The sequence below is a fragment of the Cyprinodon tularosa genome, unplaced genomic scaffold (assembly GCF_016077235.1).
Source record: "Cyprinodon tularosa strain WSP-4 unplaced genomic scaffold, ASM1607723v1 ctg15, whole genome shotgun sequence".
NCBI classification, from domain to species: domain Eukaryota; kingdom Metazoa; phylum Chordata; class Actinopteri; order Cyprinodontiformes; family Cyprinodontidae; genus Cyprinodon; species Cyprinodon tularosa.
Genome location: NW_024038331.1, coordinates 152,788 through 163,801, shown reverse-complemented (window position 1 = coordinate 163,801; position 11,014 = coordinate 152,788). Strand labels below are relative to the sequence as shown.

General features: G+C 34.4%; 1 protein-coding gene across 1 annotated transcript; it reads left to right on the top strand.

Moving 5' to 3' along the window:
- Positions 1 to 233: 233 nt before the first annotated feature.
- Positions 234 to 9,141, top strand: LOC119779597 (histone-lysine N-methyltransferase SETDB1-B-like). The gene is made up of 8 exons (XM_038279277.1): positions 234 to 486; positions 1,878 to 1,979; positions 2,154 to 2,498; positions 2,608 to 2,742; positions 4,896 to 5,097; positions 5,209 to 5,282; positions 7,080 to 7,270; positions 7,948 to 9,141. The coding sequence occupies exons 2-8, from the start codon at positions 1,883 to 1,885 to the stop codon at positions 8,059 to 8,061; spliced, it is 1,158 nt and encodes a 385-aa protein (XP_038135205.1). The 5' UTR covers positions 234 to 486; positions 1,878 to 1,882; the 3' UTR covers positions 8,062 to 9,141.
- The last annotated feature ends 1,873 nt before the right edge of the window (positions 9,142 to 11,014 follow it).

Here is an 11,014-nt window from a genome sequence, read left to right as displayed (position 1 = left end):
GTAAATTAAATTATACGGGCAAATGTAATTTAGTATAATTTAGTATTATGTGGGTTTAAGTTACACAGGTTATTTTATTGTATTTTTTTTTTTTTTTTTTTTTTTTTTTTTTTGGGGGGGGTGAATCGTTTCCTGTTTCCTTGCTTTACTCCATATCAGTTGGTGGCGGTAATGCACATTTCACAAGTTTGCCAACCGCCATAAAATCTCATAAGAAGAAGAAGAAGAAGAAGATATAAAGCCGAAGTAGAGGCTTTGTTAATTTGTTGTGTAAAATCCACACAACTGGTTGCTTTTTTCCAACAATTTGATTAATGCCGGCTAGTTTCGGTAGTATTAGCTTCTAAGTTATTATCAGTCCGTGATTTAGTTCATAAAGTAATTGTGACGACTAAAGAAAAAAGGGTGAAAAAAAAGAAGGAAAAAAACGCATTGGTAGTCGCCCAAGACCTTTGTTATTACGGTGAGCACTTAAAGACGTTAAAGGTAAGTTTTTCTTTATGCCTTTTAGCTTTTCTACAATTTGTCAATGTATAATAGTGTAGGTTTAAAACGAGTCGCTTCGTTTGCAAATAAGCTAAAGCTAACTCTGAAGCGACTCATGGGCTTACGGTGAAATTTCGGTCTAAAATTGTCTAAATTCACCATCTCCGCACAGATTAACCGAATCCAAACTTTTTAGTTGGATTTTTATGGTTGTTGACGAGTGACTTATACGGATTTAGCTGGCAGGAACGTTGTTAAAATGCTGGACTGACCTCAAGCACACCCTAAACAAACTAAATGCGTTTTGTGACACTTTAAAAGCTCTTTCCTTAAGCTGGTTTCAAAGTATTAAAACATGTAAGCTTATTTGAAAAGAAGGTTATTACTTACACAAAACTTTTTGATGCCAAATGTGGGTAAAAACGGAACAAAACACTATAGTTTTTTGTTTTAAGTAGAATCAGTAACCAGGTGCAAGTAATGAGATCTATTTGATTAATTCAGCTGGTGTGATCACATCTGTAAGGGCAGCATTTGTCAGTTTACTTGTCTGGAGCATTTAGGTTTTAAATTAATTGTTTATGATCTAGAGAAGCAAACATTAGTTTCTGTTAAACTGAGATTGTTTACAAATGTATGTCTTATTCTGTTCTGTTTGTTTCCAGCAATATTGTTGATAAAAAGTTTGACTCATGCTGATATTGTATCAGGTCACTTCCTTACAAAATCAATATCCAGCAATACTTAAAGCTGAAATATCAGTATCAGAATTTACGCATCTCCAGCCTTCCTAGAAATGCACATCCCAAGGTCCAACTTTTAAAGTTTATACCAGAAAAAAAACTGTATTTCATTGTTTTTCTGTTGTTGTTGTTGTTGTTGTTTTTTTCTTAAAGCATCACAAGGATGCTTTACGATAAGAGAAACCCATAGAGATATTTTGCCATTGAGCACAGGATATCAGCACAAACATATCCAACCAGTTTATAAGCGCTGTAGTGGAACGGTGACGTTTTGCCACAATTTCAACAAAACACATAATATTAGGTCTTTGAATTTGAATTTTTTTTACCGTGTGTTTTTTCTCAATTTGTTGGAGCAAAATGTTAATTATTCTTCATATTGTTTTCTTGTTTAAAAACAAAATACCAGATTCACCAACTTTAAGATTATTTTGTATTCATTAGTTCAAGACTGAACGGTATATATCTTCTTTATTGTATGATTGCCTCCTAGTTCTCCCCTGATATTAGAATTTATTGTATGAGAGGAGATGCACATTTTTATAAAAAAAAATAACCTTTTAGGAAGGCGCTTAAGAATGTGTTCTGTTACAAACAGACCTTTCCATTGTTGTCATCTGCCATGTTTAAAAATGTGTGTGTTTGCAGTTGCGATGGAGGTGGATAAGCCCAAGACGAGAACTAAAAAGACTTCTGCCTCCAGGGGGAGGAAGCAAAACAAGAGGAAAACTAATCCTGACAAAGAAAGAGGTGATCACTGTTTATTAACTTTGGTGTGCATGTATTACATGCTTTGAAATTGACAAGGAGCAGTTAACCATGTCAGATTATTATTTTTTAAACATTTTAGGTTTTCAAACATTTTGTAGGCATCAACTGTGGGCCTGACTTTTGAAAAAAAAAATCCTGTTGTGTTCTTTGTAGAAAATTCACCTAATTCTCCGTGGGACTCGGCTCCCTCCACACATGAAACTCCCAGGAAGGCCACCAAGTTTGAAAACGGTTGTGACTCCCTCAGTCTTGTAAAAGAAGCCGTTGTGGTTTTGACCAAACTGCCTGAATATAAAATTGGCGCTTTGAGACCCCCAACCCCTCCGCAGTTCTACAGCGAAGATGAATCCTTCAGCAGCTCTGATTCGGACACGCAGTGGGAATCAGAGGAGGATTCCAGCGATTCAGATTTCTGGGTCATAAATAGCAAACTGAAGTATTCAAACTCCTCTAATTGTGACCTGATCAGGATGCCTACAACCAGTCACAACTGTAATGGTAAGATCACTAATTAAACTGCAAAATCACATCATATTAGCGCAGTTTAAAGAAAATACAGCAAAATGCTAAAACAGCATTTATTAAAATAACCCAAGCGTGTCTGCAGTTTTTTCCCTTTGCTCACGTGATAAGATCCGGCCTGACTTACCGGAAGAAGAAATTAAAGTTGACATGGTGGTCATTGCTCGAAGAAGACCCATGAGGTGGCAGCGTGGTAAAATAGTGGAAATCATTAGAAAAGGTAAGGTTTAAATTGAAAGTTTATTTATTTGTTTTACTGCAAGATAAAGTGAAGTTTGTTGCTCTGCAGCTAAAATATACAAAAAGTAGATGTTTTTTTTTATATCACATGCTGATAAAGTTGTTTGCAATCCTTGTAAATTTAATACAAAGTACTTTATTGATCCCATAGGGAATGAGATTTATTTTTTTCTAGATGTTAATAATGGTAGGCAAGAAATATCTTCTGTAGCAGTCTGTGATGCACCAAATCTTATTCAAAATGATTACATATCTGGTCTGCTCAAAGCAGTTTAACTACTTAAGACTGTAAGAGGTACAAGCTCTGATTGTCCAGGGGCTGAATTCCAGTCTCTTATAGCTGTAACTGAGAATTCACTCTAAAAGCTGGTTCAATTTGCATGCTTTCTAAGCCAAAACAAATTTTTTGGTCCACTCTATGAAGCCTCAGACTCGCTGCTAATTCTAATATTTTGAATTAAAAAAGCTTCCTAGATGGGAAGCGAAATGTCTTCAAACATTGAAACAAACTCGAGTGTCTTTTTACTTTTTTGGACTGACTAAAAGCACTTTTCTGGAGAGGAAAAATAAAGTCTTCACAGGTTGTTGATCATTACATATTGTTCCTTTTCTCTTAAAAACTAAATGGTTATCTGATGGGCCTCTCACAATTTTTAAATGTCAAATATTAGAATATTTGATTCCCCTCCCAACTTGAAAATTTATGTTCATGTTAGAAGTGTAATGATGACATCTTGTTTTTATTATTCAGTATTTTTATTGTTTGTATAATTTCTATGAAGTTTTGCTTACTTGTGACCAGGCTCTGTTTCAGAAAGTTGGATAGGCGAGAACATTAGAGAAAGTTCTGGGGTAAATCCCTGCATTTCCTGGATTTTTAGTTTTAGAAAGGCCGATTCCCAATCAGTTACTCTTAGAACCAACTCTAGTTGGTAGCAGGATTATTCTGAGTTTGGTGCCCAGTTCAGCTGAGGTCGTAGATGTCCAGTCTCCATTATTTTAGACTGGAGTGACTGCTGAAGACTTCCCTCAGAGAATGATTATATTGGTTTATTGGAGTTTGTTTGTTGGAGTCATTATTGTAGAAGTAAGGTCTTTTAACATACACGTATCATGCATAGATATCTCTTGTTCTGGAAGAGTTGAGTGATCTTATCTGTAAGACAGGGTTTCTTTTTTTCCCCACAAGCTATGCTAAAAGTTGGCCCTAACCCATTTATCCAATAGATATATTAATTGTGAAATAAGAAACTCTGTGCTATAGTTGATGTTGATTTAAGGGGAAAAATCATCTGCAACTTTGTGATTATTTTCGATTTTTCCATTTATTTAGTTTTTCCCAGTTAATTCCAGGTTCATTTAGGATCAAGCTTGCCTTTCTCTGTTATAGTTCTGAAGAAATCAGCCTTTTCTCCACATATATATTCATTTTTACTACGGTACTATTCCCTAATGTTGTAAAGTTTCTTGGTGCCAGCCAACTTACTTTTTAGTGCATTTTATTAATTCAGTCTCATCTGAATTTATTAGAGGCTGAATGTTTTTCTTATGTCTGTATTTGATTTCATAGCTAAGATTGTTGAAATGCTCTGCATCAATGTTATGGATTGGTCTGTTTTACAATCAGATTCCTGTTATATCTGATCCCAGTTAATCTGATGAACTGCATTTTTAGATTATTCGTTTTTGTAATCCCTGATGGCTCATTTTCTTTGACAGACAAATCAAATCTCTTCATTAATCTCTGATTAGTACATATTAAATCAGAGTACTACTTAGACTTTAGACAGATTTTACTTGTCATTTTGTTTATAAAAGTGTAAAACAAAAAGAAAATTATTTTGGAACAGCTCACTGGACAATTTCATCTTTTTAAAAGTGCAGCCTTGAAAAATAGTAAAAATGACTGTAAATTTCCAGTTCTACCCTTTTTTTTTTACTTGATAAGTTATGTCACTTATTCACTTAAGGTTTGTTTCTTTAAGGTTTATTCTCCCAGTTTTTTTTAATCTAAGATTAGTTTCCATGTTTATATTTAATTTTTTTAGCAACGTTAGTTCCAGCTACTTATACGTCGTATTCTAAGAATAATGTTGATGAATGTATGAGATTTGTTTTGTTCTCTCTGTACAGATGATGGGCGGTTAAAGTACAAAGTTAGTTTTGAAGATAAGGGAACATGTCTTGTATCCGGACACCATATCTCTTTTAACACCAGGCCCAAGGTGGAGCAACTGTATATCGGTGCCCGTGTGGTGGTCCGCTGTCAAAATAACAAGTATCGCTTCCGACCCGGAATACTGGCTGAGCTGCCCAGCAGGAAAAACCAGTTCAGGTGGGTCAGTTTTCCCTCTTTTTCTTTGAAGGAAAAAATATTAAAAAAAAATTTTTTCTCACCTACAATTGAAATGAATGGCTTTGTTTTACTCTGATTTCTTTAATTCAGGTTTTTGATGTTTATGGATGATCACACACCAGTGTACGTCGGGCTCCCTTTATTCCACCTGGTTTGCAGACCATGTAAGTTAACAGAAATGGATATTCAGGACTCTGCAGAAACAAAATGTTTGTCATGTTATCCACTATCAGCATTTCTGTTATATGGGAGTGTAAATTTAAACGCATTCGAAGCTAGAGTGGGAAAGTTGGGGTCTTAATTTTGTAATGTGTTTCATGAGCAAAATTTGTGTGCCTCTGTGTTTTGGAAATTGAATGTGTAAGTTTTTGTGATTATATAGCAAATGTACACTGCAAAAAATATAAATCTCAATAAGTTATTTTTTCTTAAAATAAGTGTGTTTTTCCTTGATTTGAGGAGATAAGTAAGACACTTTGCCAATGGAACAAGACAATTTCCTTTTAAAATAAGAAAAAACTATTTTATCGTCTTATTTCAAGTAAATATTATCTAACTATCTTATTTTAAGAGTGAAAATACTCATTCCATTGGCAAATCATCTTATTTACCTGCTCAAATTAAGGCTAAATATACTTAATTTAAGCCATTTTTTACTTATTTCTGGATTGTTTTTGCAGTGTAGTTAACTGTCCAGCATCACTTCAGTTCCTCTAACGATAATAAAGCTTATGGCTCTCAGTAAAAATATTTTCAAGTAATATAAATTGCATGTAACGCTTGTTACAGCTGAAACATGGATTTGTTACTCTAAAGTTGTACTTCTTTTTGTAATAATTTGGTTCCTAAGTTTGAGAACTGATCCTATAATGGAACTCAAAGACTGAATACATTTTATCAAATGTAGCTTAAGCTTTGTTTTATGCATGTTTAACATATTGCACATATCAATATTGCTGCACATATTACTAATTCCAAAAAGTATTGTTTTGAATGCAGTCACACCAGAGTGTCATCACATCCCAATAAGAAGACCATCCTGTTGAATAGAGACTTTGTGCAGATGTCTCTGTTGAGAGTAGAAATCCAGATAAAGAACCGTAGAATCGAAAGTTCAGAGAAAGATTTTGACATTTTCTCCAATATTAATCTAAACTCCTTAACAGGACACTTCTTCAAATAGAAGTGATGTAAAATAATACGCATTTTTCAGTATTTCTTTTAATTATGGGTGACTGAATCAGTGAATGATCCCACCAAAAAAGAGAGTTACATTTTTCGGGATTCCCACGGGTCATGTGGTAACTGTGGGATTCCTTTAGGATGGGAGTCAATTGGGCCAATGATTACATGATGAGGATGGTGCAGGATAGAGAGTTAGCTGGAGTGGGAACTGGCATTAATTCATTGAATCAATATACAAACAAAAGTACCGTATTAGTAGAATATCTTGCGAGTCTGACTGTATTTTCTCTGTAAGGTGCCTTGAGATGACGTTTGTTGTGAATAAACTGGAGAGGTCCTTCAATCAAAGCCTTGCAGATTGTGCTGAGATTGTGTTTACTAGGGCTGAACAATTTTCCCCCCAAAAAAATCTAAATTGCGATTATTTTTAACCAGTAATGCGATTGATTTTACTTAGATTTTAATTTGCAGTAACCCCAAGATTTTAGATGTTTCACCTAAAGCTTTTAATTTTTAAAAGCGTCCTTCCCCAGAGTCCATTGTTGCAGGAATTTACTTTAACCTTTGCAGGAAATTGTGTTTACTTCTACTTGCATGCATAGATCTGCATACTAGCTACAACTCTCTCTACATTTCTGTGTGGTGACAAACCCACTTCAAGCATTTAGCTGCCACCTACAGGGCTGGAGTGCAATTAATTGCCCAGTCCTAGTCTTTACTACTTTATATATTTAAAACTTGATGATATAATTGAATTTTTTCCCTTCTTCCAACAGTGGAGGATGTTTTGGATGACGTTCCAGACGGGCCGCACAAGTGTTTTGTGAGACAGTACCTTAAGGACTGGCCGTACCCCCATTTAAACAAGTACAGAGCTGGACAGAGCTTTAAAGTGGAGTTAAATGGAGTCATGCAGATGTGTGATGTTGTTGCTATTGACTGCAGCTTAATGCAAGTAGTTTTTCAGGTCAGTATTTTTTTTCTATGTTCAAAAGTTGTGTACATAACTTCAAATAAAAACATAAAATTGGCATAACTGACTTTACTAAAGTTTTGCCATTCATGAAATGTAGTAATTTTAAACAGAATAGGATCAGCAGCTAAAACTAGACTGTTTATTACATGGTCAGTCATTGATATTGCTGAATATCTAATGCAGAGTAAAAAGCTATGGTAGTGTTTTGGTTTATTTTAATCTGTGTGGCTTGAATACATTTAAATTTTTTCATGTTTTGTTTTTTGTAAAGACAAAACTTCAGAAAGTAACATTTCTCTATTGTATGATGATAAATTCCTCAGTCAAAGGCTATACTTGAACATTGATGACACTTCCTGGTAAAATATATAGAAATTGTTTTTTTTTAAGTGTGCTTTTTTTTTTATCTTGGTTTCCATTTCCTAACCTTAATGATTAGCACATCCATTTTGCTTAGTGGCATGTTCCTGTGTCATTCCAATTTCGAAGAGTTTCTTAAAAAGACTGACGTGATGTAAAACTAATTTATGTAAAAAGGAAATAAACTAGTAAAACTTTCTAGAAACTCAGATTAACTTCTTAAGTATATTAAAAATGAGGCTGTGTAACTGCATTTATATTTTCTTAATTAATAAGGTGTTCTTTCCAAACCCATTTCTGTATTTCAGGAAAATCAGCGGCGGGAGTGGATCTTCAGAGGCTCCATGCGACTGGAGCACATCGCCAGATTGTGGGAAGAGAGGAACAAGCTTCTGGCCAAGAATGACTCTGACTCTGATTAATTCATATGTGCAGTTATACAGAGAGGAAAATGGTGAATAATAGTGAGTAATGAAGAAAATACTTGCAAAATAGCAGGGTGTTCAAACTTATTTTCCTCACTGTATATACAATAAAATAGAAATCATGTATGATAAAGATTAACTTTCTTTAAAGAGGTGCTCCCTCTTGTCTTTTCTTTGTAGGAAGGTCAGAAAACATACAGGTGCAAAATAATTGAATTTAAGGCTTTAAAAGTAGCTACCCATCCAAATCTTTCCTTATAGTCTTTATGATTTAAAGTATCTTTCCTTTCCTCTTCCTACGTCTATTTTTAATTATGTTGTACCCAATTAAACCGAACTGTTAAACAGTATCACAGATTGCAAAGCTGAAACCTAGTACCAGTTGTGCTGTTGTAGTCATTTTTAATGTTAATAATTATAAAGTTTGTCATCTGAATATGTTATTAAACACTGATCATGGCAGCATGAATTAAAAACATAGTGTAAATATTTCAGAAAAGCTAAAAGTTTTTGTTGTGTTTTTTTCTTCAAATAAGTGAGCCAAAAGTGTCATAATCTCAGAGACAGCAGATGGTTGCTGTGCAGCAGCAGGTGGTATGAACTACTCTGTTCTAATTATTTGAAGAAAAATGCAGTCAAACAAGCCTTTTCTCCCTATTTTCAACCTTTTTTCTTTATAATTGAACTTTATTGATCTTGCATTGGAGAAATTCACTCTGCATTTAGTCTGTGGGAGTGGAACTCGGACTCAGAATCTAAGGATTCCAAGCTCTATGCCCTAACCACTAGGCTGCCACTGGCCTTTAGGACTTTAAACTGTATATATGCAATGATTTAAAATCTCATAGCAGTTATGAGACTTTTTTTTTGGCAGTAAAACAAGTGTTCATGTTCTGGAGTGAATATAAAGACCGGTTTTTCCAAAATCACACTTCCTTGGTTTTCTGTTTAGCACATTACAAAACCTTTCCTTTGGTATCACAGCACCAACAATCAGTTCTATGACTTGAACTATATATTTTGTATCCACTCATACCCTAATTTCCAAAGCCTGGTAATAAAACTAGCTTCTAACAACTCTGCTTCATGTTTTGCTTACTTTGCTATTTTCATTCTGTCTTCGCACCTCAAGCTATTCTAATCTCTATAAGATGATGTCCTCACCTGAAAGATCTAAAACGACTTTATTTTAAATCAAACTAAAATCTGCTGGAGGCTGCTGACCTTTCACATACGTATAGTTGCAATAAGTTTCTAAACATTAAGTACATGCTAAGTGAAATAAGATTTCTATACGTAAACTGCAATTGTTCAACAATGTAAAGCAAACAACTCCTCCCTCTCAAGACTGTATTAGGCTTTTATTTTTTAAGTTTATAACTTTGCATTTTATATCTAAATCTTACTATTTTTTTTCCTTATATTTGCTGCTTCCAGGTCTTTCTCCTGCTTTTTTGTCTTATTAAAAAACAATCTATTTGGGTTTGATTGCAGATTCTGCTCAAATTTATCTACAATAAAGTTTGTACTTCAGTTGGATGGATTGAAAATCTTTGTATTACACAGTTTGTATTGGCTAGTTTTCAAATGCTGGCCTTTTATTTGAGTAGGTTTTGATTTAATTAATGTAATACATCACAGCAGATGTGTAACTTAAAATGATGCTGGAATAAAAAAGGAAAGGTGACTTGCATGGAGACACAAACCTTGGTCTCAATTAGAGCTATAAAATGACTTTCTTGTAATTGTTATTCAGTGTAAACTTAATTTGCATGAAGATGATGAATTGTCCACAATTATAAACTCGGCAACAAACTTATCTAAGCAAGTAGTGGTAAGTAAAAACGAGGTTTAAGTTTAGCAAGAAACACAGCATCTTACTTTGCTTATGTTTTTATTTTAACATGTTTACTAGATGTAATCTAACGCTAAGAATAGCCAGGTGTACATTTATTTGCAACATGTAGGAGTCATTATATGGACAGTAGTTGATTCATGCTTTAGCCAGCCATAAAATAAAGCCAAAAATACCAATAAAGGATGGCAATACAGTATATAATTAATGCTAGATAATATAACAGGTTAATATCAGTTTTATCCCGTTCTTGTGATTTTGATTTGCTAAAGTTAATAAAAAGAGGATCATGCACTTAGTTTAAAGTCTATTTTAAACTATATGATGTAAGGGATGGAGGATCAGAACAAACTCTTTAAATAACACCTCATAACATTTATTAAATAACCATGAGACATGACAACAGATTTTGATAGAAATTGTAATCTTAGTTGAAGTTGCTTAGAGTTATAGAAGCAGCTGCATACCCCTGGGCTTACTTTTCGCGAAGCAGCCCCGATTAACAGTTAAGTATCTGAAAGGTCGGTCGTTAAAGGGAATTCTTGACCTGGCTGAATAGGCAACATCCTCCGCTCTGCTGTACAGGGGTTGGGGTTGCGATGATAGTGCGAAGGGATTAACTCGATTGCTGCATTGTAGGTTTTTGAAACCCGAGTTCACCCCCTCTCTTTAAGGTTGGTTTTAATTTCTTAACATAGATAACTTCCTTCAACCCCCTCTCAAACCACCTATTTTCTTTTTCCAAAATGTGAACATTCTGGTCCTCAAAAGAATGTCCTTCGTCCATAAGGTGTAGATGTACTGCAGTCTTTTTCCGAGGAGGTCGCTCTTCTGTGTTGGGCAATGCGTCTGTAGAGAGGTTGTTTGGTTTCTCTAATATAAATCATATATTATATATCATATATCATCAGAGCATTCCTCACTGCATTGAACTGCAGACACCACTATGCTCATCTTAGGTCTGGGGGTTTTGTATTTAGGATGCACTAGTCTCTGACTAAGGGTCTTGTTTGGTTTCAAATGTACTGGGATTTTGTGTTTGGAGAAAAAAAACATCTTCAAACTTGGAAACAAAGTCAAGTAGTTTTTAATTTT